The sequence below is a fragment of the Hoplias malabaricus genome, chromosome 15 (assembly GCF_029633855.1).
Source record: "Hoplias malabaricus isolate fHopMal1 chromosome 15, fHopMal1.hap1, whole genome shotgun sequence".
Lineage (NCBI taxonomy): Eukaryota > Metazoa > Chordata > Actinopteri > Characiformes > Erythrinidae > Hoplias > Hoplias malabaricus.
The window spans coordinates 21,417,161-21,436,960 of NC_089814.1; the positions used below are offsets into that span (position 1 = coordinate 21,417,161).

The 19,800-nt window shown below is 36.0% G+C and overlaps 4 protein-coding genes across 4 annotated transcripts; 2 read left to right on the top strand and 2 right to left on the bottom strand.

Moving 5' to 3' along the window:
* Positions 1–1,015: 1,015 nt before the first annotated feature.
* Positions 1,016–1,954, bottom strand: LOC136668449 (olfactory receptor 4E1-like). Its single transcript, XM_066645972.1, has one exon. It carries the CDS (start codon positions 1,952–1,954, stop codon positions 1,016–1,018), a length of 939 nt encoding a protein of 312 aa, XP_066502069.1.
* A 6,758-nt stretch (positions 1,955–8,712) lies between these two features.
* Positions 8,713–9,942, top strand: LOC136668122 (olfactory receptor 8G17-like). The gene has a single exon (XM_066645403.1). The coding sequence runs from the start codon at positions 8,713–8,715 to the stop codon at positions 9,649–9,651; it is 939 nt and encodes a 312-aa protein (XP_066501500.1). The 3' UTR covers positions 9,652–9,942.
* A 4,047-nt stretch (positions 9,943–13,989) lies between these two features.
* Positions 13,990–14,931, bottom strand: LOC136668048 (olfactory receptor 5AP2-like). Its single transcript, XM_066645292.1, has 2 exons — positions 14,564–14,931; positions 13,990–14,446 (listed from the first exon to the last, which is right to left on the bottom strand). Exons 1-2 carry the CDS (start codon positions 14,929–14,931, stop codon positions 13,990–13,992), a joined length of 825 nt encoding a protein of 274 aa, XP_066501389.1.
* A 3,097-nt stretch (positions 14,932–18,028) lies between these two features.
* On the top strand, positions 18,029–18,970 carry LOC136668049 (olfactory receptor 5AC1-like). The gene is made up of 2 exons (XM_066645293.1): positions 18,029–18,380; positions 18,510–18,970. The coding sequence occupies exons 1-2, from the start codon at positions 18,029–18,031 to the stop codon at positions 18,968–18,970; spliced, it is 813 nt and encodes a 270-aa protein (XP_066501390.1).
* The last annotated feature ends 830 nt before the right edge of the window (positions 18,971–19,800 follow it).

The following is a 19,800-nucleotide window of genomic DNA, read 5'->3' on the forward strand; positions in this document are numbered from 1 at the left end:
AAACATGTACCACTTCTGAGGCATGAAATGCCACTCAGGCTTTTTTTCACACCACCCCTACCGCAATGCCCCCCAGGTTCTAAGGTACTAGAGGAGAGTGCTGACCGCCCAGTTTGGTTAAATGAGCTGACATACTACATCCGTGCTGGCTGGCAGTGTGCCATGTGTGACCAGATCAGTCACAGAACAGTGGTAACGGGTTAACTTGCTAAATGCATTTTAAACTGCTACAGGGCCTTGCTGAACAGCAGGAGAGGATTTGTTTGGCCTTTATTATATATGATGACTCAATGAGAGTCACAACTGTTCTGGTCAGCAATTCTACTCTAGTTTTATTTTTTGAGCTTGCCCCTACAGACTTAGCATGCTTTGCCTCACGTCTCTAACCTTAAGGCCACGGCTGCCCCAACGCATAACACAGCATGTGTAATGGATTTTCTCTATAGTATATATGGAGAACAACAGCCAGAGTATATATGTAAAATAATCATAAGAGAAAGTGACAATCCTCTTTTTCAGATGCCTTTTTGCCAGGATAACCTGACATGTAGAATTCAAACTCTCACGTTACATTCAAATATTTGTAAAATTTTAACAATCTGTGTCAGGTTTAAACATTAATTATGCAAAGGAATTATGTGTTAAAAAAAATATTGGGCATTTTAAAATTGACATTTTCCAAGGATTTATTATTTTTATGAAAAATGACCACGGATTTTGACTTTAAAACATATATATATAATTATTATAATTACTAAACATTCCCTATTATACAAGTGTGAGTAGGCAGTATATTTTGAAAACAACTGAGTCACTTCTAATGTACAGGGAAATTAAAAATAAAACAAAAAATACTCAAACAGTTCCTTTCCTTGCAAATACATTTTTATAATTTGAACATACTCTGAAACAAATTACATAGAACCAAGGAAATGTGACTAGTTACGTTTGATTTTCAAACCTACAACTAAACTACAGACAGAAATCTATATTTTGCAATGCATGTATTCTCTGGTCATGGCATCACCTTTTTTGAACGTACAATTTTCATCATAGCATATCTTAGCTCAGTAGACTGCAGGACATATATGACAGGGTTGAGAATTCCTGGGCCGACATGGAAAAGCAGTGCAGCCCCTTTCCTGTAGTCTGCAACACCAGAAAAACGATGGAGTATTATCATGGTAAATCCAGATATCCACATGATCAAATAGACAGTCAAGTGTGTGCTGCAAGTTTTCAAAGCCTTCTTGTTCAGAGTTTTATTTTTAGTAGTGAGGCAAACAGCTGTTATTTTGGCATATGTAATTACAATATATCCCAAAGATGAGCCAAGTAAAAGTGCGGTGTACGTCAAACCATATACGTTATTAATGTATGGACTCTCACATGAAAGTTTGAAAAGTGATGCATTATCACAGAATGGATTTATTATCAATGTTCCACAGTGATTCAGTCTTATTGTAAGAGCTAACAGTATGCTCACACAGACCAGGGCCACACCCCAAGCTGCTGCAGTCAGTTTAGCCACCATTTTAGAAGTCATAATAGTTGTGTAGTGCAGTGGATTACAAATGGCAACATACCTGTCAAAGGCCATAACCATGAGTACAGTGTGAGAAGCAGCAACATACATGTGGAAACAGAAAGCTTGAGTAACACAATCAGTGTAACTGATGTAGCGTTCAGATGTTGGTTTTAAAAGGTCCCCCAGCAATCGTGGTACAATGACAGAGTTTCCAAATGCATCATTAAAGGGAAGATTACAGAACAGAAGGTACATGGGTTCATGTAGACTTCTTTCCATTGTTATTAGTAGAATGATTCCAATGTTGCATACCATAATGAGCACATAGAATATCAAAAAGAATAGAAATATAGGATACCAGCTTTTTTCTGAGACGAGCAGTCCTTCCAACTGCAAAACAGGGCTATTAAATGTAAGGTTTTCCATTAAGAAATTATAAGAGAGCTGTTGAAAATAAGAAGGTGAAGCAGATGAATGTTACAAAATTTGTATCAGCCAACATTACAATCAATAATCATTATATATGCCATTGTATATATTACTCTTGTATGTTAATACATTTTAATTCCCCATTCTTCAAGATCTACTTTATAATTAACAATATCTTGTATTCATTTACATGTAATATACATAGGAATATATCAGTAGAAATGTTAAGGAACAAAATCACAGAAATTGTCTAGTTTGAGCTCTTCTGGATCAGAACATATATATTAGATGCTTGGCCACTCATCCTTTTATTAACATAGTGGTTGGCCCCAGGTGAGCCCGGGGGACCCTGAAGCAGTGTCACAAAAACAGGTAGTTGTTCAAAGGTTGTTCAGTCTCAATTACAGTTTATACAATTTATATTTTGTATAATTTTATTTTTAATATACAGAACTGAAATAATGTATGGCTGATTAGAATATTTTCATCAAAATGCAACCATTATTATAGAGTTTGTGGGGAATACAGCTGCTTTTATTAGTATCCAGTGGTCTCATTATATTACTATTATATTAAATGTGGTTTATCACATTTTCCCTGAGTGCGAGTAAATGCATACAATTATACCTACTCTTGACCTTGTGAAAATAGAAATGAAGTTGGAAAAAACAATTAATAATCATTTACAATTGAAGATTAATTTGTAACATTTTATAATAGAACTCCATTGTTAATAGGGAACTACCAAAGGACTAATCAGGAACAAATAAATAGTGCTGTGTTATCATTTTAATCAGTACTACAAATGAGGACCTTCAATAAATTTAGTAAGCTAAAATTTACAGTAATGCTTCATTAAATTGACAATACTTAGGTATGAGTCTTATGTAGTTCCTAGATAAATACTTATGGCTTCGTTACAAGGACAATGAGTTTATTACTGTTCACATCTATGTGATTTAATAATTTAATGACTTTTACATTCTGTCTGGGGAACTGATTTAATTAAAATAGCTTATTCCAACATCAACAGTTCAGTGACAGGTTAAAAATGTTTACCTTCTCAAATTAAATTGGTGAGTGGTACTGAAATTAATTAAGGTATATTTTGTTTGCTATAACATTTTTAAGAAAGGGCGGCACCGTGGCGCAGAAGTTAGTGTCACTGTCACACAGCTCCAGTATCCTGGGTTTGTGGGTTTGAGCCCCACTCAGAGTGACTGTCTTTGAAGGGTTTGGTGTGTCCTTCCTGTGTCCGTGTTGATTTCCATAGCAGGGATTTCTATTAGTGCTGTATTTATCTGAAGTAGAATGACTTGATACCAGGTATCCTTTTAAATTAAAACATTTGCAAACATTTGGGAGACTGGGGATGTGAGACTACAATGGCAGACAAAGGTAACCATAAATACTGGGATCTGTATGAAAACTGAATTAGTAATGGAATCAAACTGGACCTGACTTGGAGAGAAAACAATGGATAGCCTCTTGTGGATATGTGATATACCTGTGACAGTGTCAGAACCATGTTTCAATTGTGTTTAACCTTTATAATTTGAGTTGTAGCAACAAGAAACAGCCAAACCTGGAAAATACCAGAAGAGACAAAATAATCACAGTCAAGATGAAATAGAAACAAATACATGACTAGGACTGCAAAGCAATTCCAGTTCCAGGTGATAAACAAGTTGAAGCCTGTGGTGAGTGCTATGCCTGCCCAACCCTGCCTGACATGGCCAACCAAGCAAAGGGTTGACCAATGATGATGGCAGTGACCTGTAAAGATAAAACTAAAGATACTATACATTTGGATGGTCTCAGATCCTGGTTCCTTGTACAGCGCTTTCCATAATTATTGGCACCCCTAGTTAAAATGTGTTTAAAAGCCTTAATATAAATTAATGTTTTATTGCAGAAGCATAATCTCACTCTGAAAACAAAATTAGAAAAAACAACCTTCAACTCAAGTGAAAAAAACAAAAACAATTCCACAGAAGTTCCAAAAAGTTCCACAATTATTGGCATCCTTAACAATTTCTTGGAAATAAATGTATTTGAACCATTTATGTCATTTCTGCTGTAGTGTAAAAAGTGGATCAAAATATCTAGGGACCTTTAATTAGTAATTCATCACTTCCTGTTTCCTTGGGATATAAATATGGCGTTACACAGAGGCCTATTTCTCTTACTCACTTTTAAACATGGGAAAGACAAGAGAACACACTATTCAAGTAAGGCAGATGTGTGTCGACCTTCATAAATCAGGCAATGGCTACAAGAAAATAGCCACTCAACTGCAAATGCCCTTATCTACAGTAAGAGCAATAATCAATAAGTACAAAACATCTGGAACTGTGACGAACAAGTGAATTGAATCAAATGGTAGCATCTTGGGGTTACGAGGTCTCCCAAACAATCATCAGGCGCTATCTAAATGTCAACAAGCTGTTTGGGAGGCATGCACGGAGAAAGCCTTTTCTGAGTTATACTCATAAACGTAAACGGGTGGAGTTTGCCAAGCGGTACTTGGATTTTAACTGGGACTGTTTGCTTTGGTCAGATGAGACCAAGATAGAGCTTTTTGGCAACAAACACTCTAAGTGAGTCTGGCGTAACACCTAGGATGAGTACGCAAAAAAACACCTCATGCCCACTGTTAAGTTTGTGGGAGGATCGGCGATGCTGTTTCTCCGTTTCCCTGTTTCTCCTCCAAAGGACCTGGGAACATTGTAAAGATACATGGGATCATGAACTCTTTGAAATATCAGGACATTTTGAATCAGAATCGGGTGGCCTCTGCCCGAAAGCTGAAGATTGTCACTGGGTCTTTCAGCAAGATAATTACCCTAAACATGTGGCCAAATCTATTCAAAAATTGTTCACAAGGCACAAAATCAAGCTCCTCTCATAGCCATCTCAGTCCTCACACCTCAACCCAATATAAAACCTGTGGGGTGAGCTGAAGAAGAGAGTGCATAGGAGAAGACCCAGGACTCTGGACAATTTACAGAGGTTGTGCACAAAGGAATGGTCGAAGATCCCTCTTTTTGTATTGTCCCATCTTGTGAAGAGTTATAGGAAAAGTGCTGTCTTTTGGTAAAAAGGAGGTTGTACAAAGTACTAACACCAGGGGTGCCAATAATTGTGGAACACATTTCATTCAAAAGATTTATTTCTTAATTTGTGATTTTTTTTCCCACTACATAAAGGCACTTGAATTAAAGCTTAGATTTTTCTCTTTTTTTGCATTTTTGTCCTATATTATTACAAAAAAAAAGAATTTATTAGAAGACAAAGAACAATTCTTAACCAGGGGCACCAATAATTATGGAGGGCGCTGTACAGAGGCCTTGTAGACTGTGCATGGCCTTACAAGTTTGTAGTACTTTGAAATTTTGAAGAAGCTGTGGCAGCATTTACTAGTAAGCTGAAACACCTGCACAGAAAACAAAAAATGGCGAATTTACAGTCACCAATGTATAACGTTTTGGCTACTGTCAAAAACAAGGCTGTGACCTAAGTCACAGGGTTTTGGGACCACATGGAAGTTGTGCACTAGCACACTTGCCTGGGGCAATGGACAGTGTTGGCCCAACAGGACTGGCTAATCCTGTACTCAGGAGTTAGCAGGACAGAGCAACTGGTGTCATTTGTTTATGTTTGTTTGGGTGTAATATATTGTATCTGTGTTTAATTATTTGTGCTTATGCATTAGTTGTGTTATTCACCTGCATTCTATGTTGCATTCCCTGTGATTAAACTCCTTCTAGTGTGCGCATTTTAGCTTGCACTGTTAAGAAGCCAGTGCAGTGAAAAACGTGTTGCCTTCTTTGGTATCTTCTTTGGGAGCATCACAATATGATAAACACTTAATAGCTTTTAAATTGGATCCAGGGGGATTAATTATTATCTGACACCTATTGTCGGACGTAATTTTTGGCACTGTTACAGTTCTCTGTCTCTGTGGACATAGTCAGCCCCCAGTGTATCAATAAGGGCTGATTCATTACGATATTATTTGCTTGGACAATGTGCATTGTGATTAGTATTAGGAAACGATGGTACAAATGTGATGTAAGCACACAAAACACACACTCAGTGCATATGCCTTTGCTCTATTTTCATAAAACAGGTCATGATTTTTCAGTAAAGAAAAATGAACTAAACTAACATAAGACAACAGCTGAACAGATGCCTCAAACAAAAATAATAATAAGTTTATTAATTTAACGTATTATAAATGATTGTGATTTTATTGAACATGTGCAAATAAGACACAGCCATACAGTGACAAATATCCTTCACTGAAGTACATTTACAATGGCACTAGGAAGAAAGGAGCAGGGGAACAGTCAATTGGTTTATGGTAGGACCACAGTGTATGGTAGGACAGTGGGTAGTGCTCTGCCTGTGTCAGTGTCTGACATACACACACACACATACTTACAAAACACAAAATTACAATATGAACCCTCTAAATAGCTCACAACCAACCCCCAAAAAAGAAAGTGTGCCGCTGCCAAGCATGCTGGGAACGCTTTCTGAGAGGTCCCCAGCCTCTCCCATACACTGACACATACACTGTGACAATATGCTCTACAAAAACAAGCCTAAATATAAAGCAAAGCTCAAATTACTTATATGTATGTCTCTAATGAAAAAAGGCTCTCAATTTTGTCAGCAATCAGTAACCCAGTTATTAGTTATTAGGCCAAGTATGTTATATATATACAATGAATTAATTCTTGGTGAGTGCACATAGAAGTACATAAAGTGCTCAGACTATTAACAAAATGCATAAAAAAATTAAATACTATATTAATTATTCTAATAAAGTTGGATTAAATTATGAATAGAAATTAAATGAAAAAAAAAAATGTGGTGGTGGCGCATAAAGTGCCATCTTCACCGCGCTGATTACAGGACACCTGCTGAAGTTTGGCCAGGCTACAGTTCCAATGTTCGTGAAACAGCAGGTGAAAAAACTGCAATGTGGTAAAGATAAAACTAAACAGTATGGTGTATCAAGCTTAAAACAATGCTGAAGACAGCATTAGGTAGCAAGCTATACACATTAGCCACGTGAAAGGGGTGCAGACTCTCTCATGAGTATGTAGTGGGAATATTGGCCTTTTGATAGTGGTCCTGCTAGGAATGCTCCCTGGCATGGTGGGGGGCACAGTGAGGGATGGAGAATGACATACAGAGCCATTTGGTGATGGACACAGACACAACACTGCAGCGTGTGCACAAAAATAGATCCCCTAGTGTAATGTTCTCACAACCCACCCCTGATGTGATATAGGTTACAACAAAGTAAGTCCAGAAGAACTTCTTATGGGTCAAAAAAGAGAAAAATATTACTTATGAATTCCTAATCAGGACATCATGGAGAAAAGTTCCTACCAGACCTGCAGCCAGACTGAATCAGCAGAAAGCCTGAGTGAAGCCTGGTTACCATTCATTTTATGTAACTGATTCATCCACCTTCAGATGGTCTTTACCACCTTGTCAGCTGTCTGTGTGATTGTCCCAAGGAGTATGTCACATTTTTGTGAGTCTAGTGAGTCTGTTGTTCAGTACTCCACAAAATTCTCTGAGCCAGACATTAATGCCTGACATTCTGGGTATTATTTGTATAATGAGAGATTTTGGCTCTAATTCATTAAACAGTTATTAACATACATGTTGTTAAATTCTGTTTTACATCTGTATATTTGGACATGACCCAAAACTGAAAAAATTATGCTTTATTCTTTATTACAATCTTGACAAATTTTACATATCGTCACTGTAAAAAATGAAGAAAATATGTCTCCATTTTTGTCAGTGTTTTAGTTTTCTAAACCATTTGAACACAGAATGTTTCATATCATGTGAATATTTAATTATGAATGAACCAACAGAAATGGTCAAAACATTATGTGTAATAAATTTACGTATACATTTATGTATAATAAATATTTACATTGACTTTCCTTTAAACTGGAGGTTGTGGGTTCGAGTCCTGCTCCGGGTGACTGTCTGTGAGGAGTTTGGTGTGTTCTCCCTGTGTCCGCGTGGGTTTTCTCTGGGTGCTCCGGTTTCCTCCCACAGTCCAAAAACACACGTTGGTAGGTGGATTGGCGACTCAAGTGTCCGTAGGGGTGAGTGTGTGAGTGAATGTGTGAGTGTGTGTGTTGCCCTGTGAAGGACTGGCGCCTCATCAAGGGTGTATCCTCGCCTTGCACTCAATGATTCCAGGTAGGCGCTGGACCCACCGCGACCCTGAACTGGATTAGCGGTTACAGATAATGAATGAATGAATGAATGTATTTAATTGGACAGTGATGATTTATAAAACGTATTTATTTTACATTTATTAAGAATATATTAAAATGACTAAATTATTATATTTGTGACTGACAACGATTGGGCTAGATGTGGTTGATTTACTGGTTGGTAAACACTGCACAAAAACACACTTCTGTCACAACACTGAGAAGTCCCAAGACTTCTTGTCAGAAATCCCATGACATGATATTACCCTTTTGAGTCAGTACAGAAATAAATAAAAGGATAGCTGGCCTAGCATAAAATTATCTATGATGCATCAGTTCCTAAGTCTTTTTACCAGAAAAATATGAATGACAGAGCTGAGGCTGAGGACAGGGATGTTCTCATAAGACTTTTTATGGTTCATATTTGTGCTGAACTGATCATATTAACACAATTTGCATCCTTATTTCAACAGTTGTCAATATTATTGTTTTTCAATGGAAAACCTAACATACAACAGTCCTGTTTTGCAATTGGAATCACTAATTGTATCTGAGCAAAGCTTGTATCCTACATTTCTGTTCTTCCTGATTGTTTATGTGCTCATTATGGTATCTAACATTGGAATTATGCTGCTCATAACAATGGAAAGAAGCCTACATGAACCTATGTACTTTCTTTTCTGTAACCTTCCCTTTAATGATGTGTTTGGAAATTCTGTTGTTGTCCCTCGATTAATGATGGACATGATAAGACCTGCATCTGAACACTACATAAGTTATATTGAGTGTATTACACAAGCTTTCTGTTACCACATATACACTTGTGCCTCTCACACTATTCTAATGGCTATGGCCTTTGACAGGTATGTTGCCATTTGTAATCCATTGCACTACACAACTATTATGACTAATAGAATGGTGGCAAAATTGACTGCATCTGCCTGGGGGGTGGCACTGCTTCTTGTGGTTATATTGTTAGGTCTCATAATAAGGCTCAACCGCTGTGGAACATTAATAGCAAATTTGTTCTGCGATAATGCATCACTTTACAAACTCTCATGTGAAATTGCTTACATTAATAATGTATATGGCCTTGTGTACACAGGAGCAGTAACTGGCTCTTCCCTTGGAACTATTGGATTTACTTATTCCAGAATAGCAGCTGTCTGTGTCACCAACAAAAGCAAAACTCTCAACAGCAAGGCTTTGAAAACCTGCAGCACACATTTGACTGTATATGTGTTTATGTGGTTATCAGGGTTTTTCCTGACCATTTTCCATCGATTCACTGGTGTTGCAGACTACAGGAAAGGGGCTGCCCTGCTTTTGCACATTGGCCCAGGCATTCTGAATCCTCTCATATATGCCCTGCAGTGTACTGAAATCAGACATGGTATATTAAAAATTTTGCATTCAAAAAAGGTGATGCCATGAAAAGAAAGTTAAATCAAGATTTCCCCTCTCCAGTTTCACTAGATACTGTAATAACAATCAAATTAGTTTTAATGTTTTAACTGTTAAAATGTGACGCTGATTATGCTGTTTATATATAGTCCTAAGTTACTGGTAGTAACTAGTTGCATTTAATCAGTAATATGTACTCTGGTAAAAAGAAGTAAAAACAAAAATAGCTTGTACACAAACATATTTGTGAAGAGGCAATGTTTACTCTTTTGCATGATTCTTTTGTTTAAATTCATTCACTCCTATAGTTGACATACATCACTACAAAAATATATTTATAAGAGTAATTTTAAGTTAGGATGCTATTATTACACTTATTTTATTTGACTCTTTTAGCAATGGTACACATTTATATTGTACACACATTAATATTGTCACAAATCTGTTTCAAAAATGTTGCTTGAAATGCTGCAATTAAAAAATATTAAAATACATAATATATGTCATGGGAGTACTCATTATTTAACTCATTCTGTGCATGAAATGTCATATTATGCTTACTTGCAATGTAATTTCTTATTTAATTTTTAAAGCCTATTATTGAAACCACAATTACTGTTATTTATTGACTTATCATTTCTAACAAAGCCATTAAACCAGATTTTTTTACATACTAGATTATAGTTTGTTGGATATTTACTTCGATATTTTACATGTTCAGATATTTTTATGTTAGCCATTTAGACATTTGTCTAGGTTGTAAATAAAGAAAACTTAATCATTTGTAGATGTTTATGCAGTTTTGTTTCCGATATGTTGTGGCAACTGAGGACATACTTAGATTTGCTTTGCCAGTATTGGAGCTAAATCATTACTGTATCCATGCAAACATATTCATTTAAATTTCTATTAAATCTTAAAAAATATGGTGTGTTAGAGAAAGTCATAACTGGTAGAATTTTACTCTGCAATGTTCAGCTAAATGAATATGACTATTTATTATTTATACCCAAACTTTTAGATAATCATAATTGTGATCATTAATGGATTTCATCAGTTAAAAATAAATTTCTCTTTTTCTTATAGAAAGGTTTATGTCTATTCACATTCTTTTGATTTCTTGATATGTGAAATTATTTCTATTGGTGAAAGGTCTGGACTGCAAATGGCCAGTTCATATACCTGCATGTCACATAGTGCCAGAGTGTCCACATTTCTTCATGTTCAAAGTTTTCACATTACCCCATGTTATCACAGTAGGACAAAGGAAAGCCCCTGTATAAACACACATGTATCACATGCACTGTCTATATGATACATAATAAAGTAATAATCTAGTAAACCTGCGGCACGGTGGCGCAGCAGGTAGTGTCGCAGTCACACAGCTCCAGGGGCCTGGAGGTCGTGGGTTCGATTCCCGCTCCGGGTGACTGTCTGTGAGGAGTTGGTGTGTTGTCCGCGTGGGTTTCCTCCGGGTGCTCCGGTTTCCTCCCACAGTCCAAAAACACACGTTGCAGGTGGATTGGCGACTCGAAAGTGTCCGTAGGTGTGAGTGTGTGAGTGAATGTGTGTGTGTCTGTGTTGCCCTGTGAAGGACTGGCGTCCCCTCCAGGGTCAATTCCCGCCTTGCGCCCGATGATTCCAGGTAGGACCCTAAATTGGATAAGCGGTTACAGATAATGGATGGAGTTGGTCAAATGTGTTTATGCATATAAAAAAAACAACATGAATGTCTTCAGTAAAAATCGAAGGAACTTTATCATCTGCTGGCTTTGTGTCATGGCAAGAAACAGTCATTCCTATTAATACATTTGTGCTTTTATTTTTGCAGTTAAATTGGTTAATAATTTATCACAAAATAACTTAAAGTTAGAAAAAGTAAAAAATAAAAAAACAGTCAAGAAAGTTTTAAGAGAAAGATACTTTCCTTGGACCCACTCCTTTTTCCCACCTCCTGAAAAACATTTTTTTTACCCGGCTTTTGATGTGGTATAGTGCGTCAGGTATAGCTCACACACCCGACAGTTACAGCCACAATGTCACAACGCCTTTACACCCCTTGGCATGTCCACGTCCAAATTAATTATGAACCAGCCTTGACTTTTCTTCTGCAAAGCCATGCTGTTGAGATGGATACTGTGTATAGTTTGGCATTGTCTTGCTAAAATATGCAAGGCCTTCCATGAAAGAGAAGTTATCTAGATGGGAGCAAATGTTTTTCTACAACCTCCATATATTCTTCAGCAATTACAAACGGCACTAATGCAGTCCCATACCATAAGAGATGAAGGATTTTGATCTGTGTGTTGATAACAAGCTGTATGGTCCCTCTCTTCTTGAGGTGGCAGAACATGGGACGTATGTATCATAGATGGTAGAATATTCAAAGTCTTTGTAATTTTAAATTGAGGAACACATTTTTTTAATTGTTCCACAATTTTAGTTGCTGCCTCTCTAAAATGCTTTTTTATACCAGTCATGTGACTTGCTCTTACAGCTGTTTGTTTCATTAGTACCACTTACTTTTCTTTCTGTCGCCCCTGTTCCACCTTTTTGAGATGTGATGATGCCATCACTTTCTAAATGAGTTACTATTGTTCATAACATAAGGGACTATGAGATTTGCAAATCATTGCTTTCTGTTTTTATTTACATTTATATACATTATACACAGCATCCCAACTTTTTTTGGAATGGGGGTATAAATAGATATAAATAGACACACACAGTTCAACAATTTTATTTACATTGTTAATGAGAAGCAGGGAGTGTAAGGCGTCTCATAATAATTATCATAAGTCAGCCTGATAAATAAATGGAGAACAAGTGGTTTTCGGATGGTTTCTTGTGCTTATTTTTTGTGTGCAACACAGCACAGACTAATATTACACTCTGTGAATATGGTGAAAGTATGCAGCAAAAAGAAGGTGGGTAACCTGAGGGAGCTTGCAAGATGGTCAAGATATATTATAGGTACTAACATTTAATTGCAGAATAACTTTGTTTGAGCAGTAAAATGCTTAAAGAGCTGATCAGTGTATTCCTACATCATTTAAGCTTTCCAAGAATCTAGTGCAGAGTGCAGAGACAGTGGGCTCAGATTATTAACCCTGTAAACGGGGGGAATGAATGAAACAAAAGAATACGTGGCTTGTGCATGTAGTCTCTTATGCGTTAAAAAACAAAATATCCTAAGCTTGTATAATTTGTGTGCAAATAACACACCCAGGTTTAATCCCAAGCAGAGAAATGCATTGGAGTTTAACATGCTAAACATGCTTCCATCGGATCCCATAAAAAAATACTAATATAGCTAGCACAGGACTAACAGTCTTTCTCCTCATTATGCTCTCTTGAAGCTAACTGTGGGCAACTGTGCCCCAGGTGTTATAGGAATCCAACGACGGAAGAGAAATTGAGCATGAAATAAATGTATCCATCTTTCCCATTTGTGTACATTATTGCTGCACTCTGAGACCAGACAACCGGTACTCAATATGGTGTCCACGGCAAAAAAACAAAAAAATTAAAACGTGTGACTGCAACCAATGGTTTGGTTGTGTTATTGTTGTTATTTCTTTAAGATATAGAAAAATATAAAGTGTAGAAAATGGAAATGCCATAGCTACAGCACAATTTACAAGAATTTGCAAAAAAGTTTAATGATGTTTTTAGTTGATGTGGTCTGTTGCGTTATTGGTCTTAGATAAATAATAATAAGTGAGAAGAAGAAATAGTTATTGGATTCCAATGCAGTTCTTTGCAAGTAATTATTGTACAAATGAACAAAAACAGACCACCTTTCACCACGATTCATTAAACAGCCACATTTATACATGACAAAGTAAATACTGACAATGTTTAGGCTTAAGACCTAAACACAAGCAGTAAAAAGTAAACATTGTGTTTTAATATTGCTTTATGGTGTTCAATGGACTTCCTCATGCATCAACATTGAAAAATCTGTCTTGTTACAATATTATGATGAATGTGGGTAAAATAAATTTGCATAAAACTGCGATAATATTAATCTCATATTGTAATTGTAAATTGCCTAACTTAAAATGAAAGAAAAATAAACAATGAAAGTAATTGTGAAAAAAAAATGTGCTCAATTATATTTGAGCATGAAATATTGTATTGTATTGAAACCCAGAAAAACACAGGTCCATCAGCATGTTACTGGAATACATATAAGTAAGTAAATGCAACTAGACACTAGCTATAATTTAGCTCTATACATAGATAATACGTACATCTATACATAATCAGCATCATCATCACACAAATAAAGTAAAACCATTTGACTGTTATTATTGCAATGTGTGGTGAAACTGGAGAGAAAAAGAAAACCCTGATTTATCTTCCTCACCATGGCCTCACATTTTTTGAATGTAATATCTTTACTATAGCATGTCTGATTTCAGTACACTGCAGGGCATATATGAGAGGATTTAGAATGCCAGGGCCAATGTGCATGAGCAGTGCAGCCCCTTTTCTGTAATCTGAAACGCCAGAGAAGCGATGGAGTATGGTCATAATACACCCAGATAGCCACATAATCATATAGACAGTCAAGTGTGTGCTGCAGGTTTTCAAAGCCTTGCTGTTCAGAGATTTATTTTTGCTGGTAAGACAGACAACTGCTATTCTAAAATATGTAAGTGCAATACATGCCATGGAAGAACCAAGCAAAACTGCTGTATACACAAGGCCATATATGTTATTAATGTAAGTATTCTCACATGAGAGCTTGAAGAGTGATGCATTGTCACAGAACGGATTTGCTATGAATGTTCTACAACGACTCAGTCGTATTGTGAGACTTAACAAAATACCCACAAGGATCAATGCTGCCCCCCAAGCTGATGCAGTCAATTTGGTCACCATTCCTGTAGTCATAATAGTTGTGTAGTGCAATGGATTACAAATGGCTACATACCGGTCAAAGGCCATAACCATTAGAATAGTGTGAGAGGCACAGCCTGATAGGTGGTAACTGAAAGCTTGTGTAACACAATCAGTGTAACTGATGTAGCGTTCAGATCCAGGCCTAAACATATCCACCATTAATCGAGGGACAACAGCAGAGTTTCCAAGTACATCATTAAAGGGAAGATTACAAAAGAGAATGTACATAGGTTCATGTAGACATCTTTCCTTTGTTATGAGCAGCATAATTCCAATGTTGGATACTATAATGAGTACATAAACAATCAGGAAGAACAGAAATATAGGATACGTATTTTGCTCAGATGAAACAAGTGCCTCCAATTGCAAAACAGGGCTGTTGTATGTAAGGTTTTCCATTGAGAAAGAATAATAGCTGTCAAAATTTGAACATTAACTAAAAAATTAGTTCAGCATTAAACACATCTTTAAAAATGCTTTTGTATATATAACAAGCGATTTGTCTTCAGCCTAAGATCTGTCATTTAGTTTTTGATAAAACAAAATAATAAATAAATGAGACCTGTCACATAAGTGCTGTACTAGTTGGTTTGCCTCCTATCCTTATATTTACTTCTGCACTGAAATCAAAGTGCTAGCATCATGTCATGGGAATTCTGTCAAGGAAGTCATGTGAGTATTTTGAAAGCAGGGTGTTGCTTGCAGTGAGTATTAAACTGTATAGCAACCATATTTAGTTCACTTTTTCTTTGTCCACACTCCTGTCCTTCAGAGTTGAGAAATCTGTCTTCAACTCTTCAATTTAATTTTTTAAAAAGTTGTCATATAAATGACCATTTGAAAAAAGCATTAAGAGATGGGAAAAGCATTAATCAAAGAAATTGTGTTACAGTATAATCCCTGAACACTTTGAACCTCATGTTTAACCAAATGTTTTGATTATCGGCCAAAATATTACACACGTACAACACATTTTAGAAGGCAAGGCAAGTTTAATTATAGAACATTTTTAATACAAGGGCAATTCAAAGTGCTTTAAAGAGTCAAAAGATACAGTAAAAAGCAGTTAAATTAAGAGCAAGAATAATATAAATAAGCAATTAAAATAAAATAAAATTAAATATATTAAATGTGTAAAAGAAAGCATGATTCAAATAATTCAAACAATTAAAATGATACAAAAATAAATAAATAAATAAAGTGCAATTACTGAATGTTTAAAATTTTTTAAACTGAGCTGTAAGCCTGCTCAAAAAGGAATGTTTTAAGTCTTGATTTAAGTGTGTCTAAAGTCAGAGCTCTTCTAATTTTCTCAGTCAGCTGGTTCAATTTAAGAGCAGCAAAGTAGCTAAACCCTGCTTCTCCATGTTTAGTTTTCACCTGAGGCAGGACTAACTGACTAGTTCCTAAAGATCTGAGATCACTGCACAGCTCATATCTCTGTAGCAGATCTGATAAATATGCTGGTCCTACACCATTAAGACAATGATAACATTAACAACACCTTAAAATCTATTCTGTAAAAGAATGGTGTAGTTGAAATAGTTTTGCACATGTTGTGGTGGCATAAGCACTACATAGCGGAGTCAATGATAATTAATTATTATTTTATTAATAATTAATTATTTAATTAATTTTGCTAAGCACCATGTTTGGGAGCCATTAAATAATATGTAGTGTCTTTACCTGTCCAATTTTAGCTTAGACAAGTAGGTCATCATGTTAGATGACTTTACATATTATATAGCAGAATTAGCTAGAATTAATTATTATTAATGAATTATGCTCATTGACCCGCCGTAGGTTCTTGACTCTGAAATTGAATCTGAACTAGAAGTAATAATTCTATACAAGAAAGGTGCACACCCAAACAAATAACCAAGGTTTGGTTTTATCACACAACTGGTTTATTAATTGCAATATCAAATAATGAATATTGATTATACATTCATATAATTAAATGGATTACAGCGAAACTTGAGGGAACAGGTTGCAGTGTGAGGAGAAGCAGAAGAGAGCAGAGGCCGCGCATGGATCCAGCAGGAAAGACTGGAACGGACCACAGAGTTTAGAGCAGTCAGAGCAGGAAGCAGGTGTGACAATGGCTGAACGAATCCTCAAATACAGGGCAGTCCCATAGATATTTAGCTGGAAAAGGGGAAATTGGAGGCTCTGTGGGCTTGATGGCAGCTGAACGTGGCTTCACATCTGAGTCAAAGGATCAGCAGAAATTAACCCAGAGTGGAGGAGTGAGCTGACATTGCGAAGTGGTCAAATCAAGGTCTGTGAGTCAAATGCAGCAAGTTTGTCCAACACGGAAATGACGTGAGTTTGGGTATATATAGGGCTGAAGGGGAGGAGTTTGGGCATGGGCTTACTTCTGAAATTATGCTATTACATAACTTCACTTCTCACGTGTTCTGAACTGACACTAATGGGCCATTATCATTGACAGTGGCAGAAGGATTTCTCACCTGTGTGTTCATCTCATGAGTTGTCAGTGTGTGAGCCACAGGAGTTGAGCAAATGTCATATCAGATTTGTAACAATTTAGAAGTAAAACTACATAAAATGTCAGAAAGCTGTTCACACCAGTATGTAGCCAACAAAGGAAACTGTATACATGTTTACAATGTGTTTTTCATGTATATTGACACCTTTGAAAATAGTTTTTTGAAACTTCCATGTTTCCATGAAAAACAAAGGTATGACATACATACTTCTCTCACAGTATTGTTGCTGGATTTGTCCTTAAGCATGTGTAAGTTTTTGGGAACAAAGTCTTTTAGGTAGATGAAAATTGTAACATGTCAAAATACATCAGACATGGCTGAAAGACGTCAGACTCCACAGGGTTGAAATAAATAAATAAATAAATAAATAAATAAATAAATTCATAGTTATAGAAACTGATAAGGATTTAGTCAGAAAAATTGTTGAACACAACCAACGTCCTACAACATTAAAGATTTGAATAACCTTAATTAACAAACATTTCCTTATTTAAACTGAGCATGTGAGAAGAAAAAATACTAAACTATACAAAAAAGTGCTGAACAAGAAAACTGTGACTGAGAACAACTGATTGTTGATATACAGCTTGGCACACACTGCAAACAAAATCCTCCAGTCCCACGAGCTTTTTGGAGTCAACACAGGATTAAATAAAAGGAAGGCTGGCCAGACATTGAATACAATTGTTATGCATAAATCTTGAAGTTCATTATCCAGAATAAAATTTAATGGTAGAGCTTATGTTTGATTTAGTAGCTGTTATTAAAAAAACTAAGCTAATCTTGTTTCCACTTTATTTTCTAATAACATTTCCTAATCACCCAAGGAAATGTAGGATAATTGCTTTTTAAAGTAGTTTATATATAATATAAATATGTAAAAAAATCTTTAAGAAAAATGTAAATAGCAATGTTTTATATTTATACTGGACTGATCTTTCTACCTTGTCTATTTCAACAGCTGTCAATTTTATTGATTCTGGATGGAAAACCTGACATACAACAGCCCTGTTTTGCAACTGGAGGCACTGGTTGTATCTGAGCAAAATTTGTATCCTACATTTATTTTTTTCTTCATTATTTATGTGCTTATAATGGTATCTAACATTGGAATTATGCTGCTCATAACAATGGAAAGAAGTCTACATGAACCTATGTACCTTCTCTTCTGTAGCCTTCCCTTTAATGATGTGTTTGGAAATTCTGTTGTTGTTCCTCGCGTAATGGTGGACATGATAAGACCTGCATCTGAACACTACATCAGTTACATTGATTGTGTTACACAGGCTTTTGGTTACCACCTGCATATTTGTGCCTCTCACACTATTCTCATGGTTATGGCCTTTGACCGGTATGTAGCCATTTGTAATCCATTGCACTACACAACTATTATGACTACAGGAATGGTGGCAAAATTGACTGCATCAGCTTGGGGGGTAGCACTGATCCTTGTGGGTATTTTGTTAGGTCTCACAATAAGACTGAGTCGTTGTAGAACATTCATAGCAAATCCGTTCTGTGACAATGCATCACTCTTCAAACTCTCATGTGAGAATACTTACATTAATAACATATATGGCCTTGTATATGCAACAGCTGTACTCAGCATTTCCATGGGATGTATTGCACTTACTTATTCAAGAATAGCAGTTGTCTGCCTCACTAGCAAAAACAAATCACTGAACAGCAAGGCTTTGAAAACCTGCAGCACGCATTTGGCTGTCTATTTGATCATGTGGCTATCTGGGTTTTTTATGACCATGCTCCATCGATTCACTGGTGTTGCAGATTATAGGAAAGGGGCAGCACTGCTTTTGCACATTGGACCAGGCATTCTGAATCCTCTCATATATGCCCTGCAGTGTACTGAAATCAGACGTGTTTTATTAAAAATTTTACATTCAAAAAAGTTAATGCCAAGATGAACATCTTCGTGTAACATTAATTTTTCTCCTCTCCAGGAGACATTGTAATAATAACAGTCTAAGTGATTGTAGTTGTGATTGAGATGATGACTGTTGATAGGCAAATTCAGCTACTGATATTACTGTTTAAGAATATTTTGCAATTGTACACACTTTTACTTAACCATACTTCTATAATATTGTCACACAACAGATATTTCAAAAAATTGTTTTGCATTAAAAACTTTATGGAACATCATGAACCAATATTCAAATATGAATTATTTTTGTATTTGAAAAATAAATTCTGTTATTATGCTGTCAGGTTACAATCTGTTTTGATGGTTAAAAAAATTAGGTTCATTCATTTTCTTTAACTTACTAATTCTGTTCCAGGTGTCTGTGTGTCCAGAGCCTACCCGGAATCATTGGGTGCAAGGCAGGAACACAACCTGGATGGGGCACAAGTCAATGTAGCTAATTTAATCATTTTACTAAAGGCAAAGCTAAATTCATCAGTTATAGAAGCAAAATTTTATATATTATACTAGCTAGCAAAGCACAAGCTTGTTGCTTTGTTTTTTTTCTCAGAAATGCTGTAGCAACCTGGTTTGACTAGAGACTAAAATGAAAATATTGGGATGAAAGGAACAGTTTATTAGTTTTGTTAATGTTTGTGTTTTGTTTAACAACTTGAAGTAAAATCAGACATGTTTCTGTAATGGAAATTATTGCACAGGCTTACAAATACGTCACAAGACAGGAAGTTGCTGCATCCACAAATGTAAGTTAATATTCACAAATCTATAGATAAAACCATATATAAACTTACTAGGTTTGATGTTAGTTTG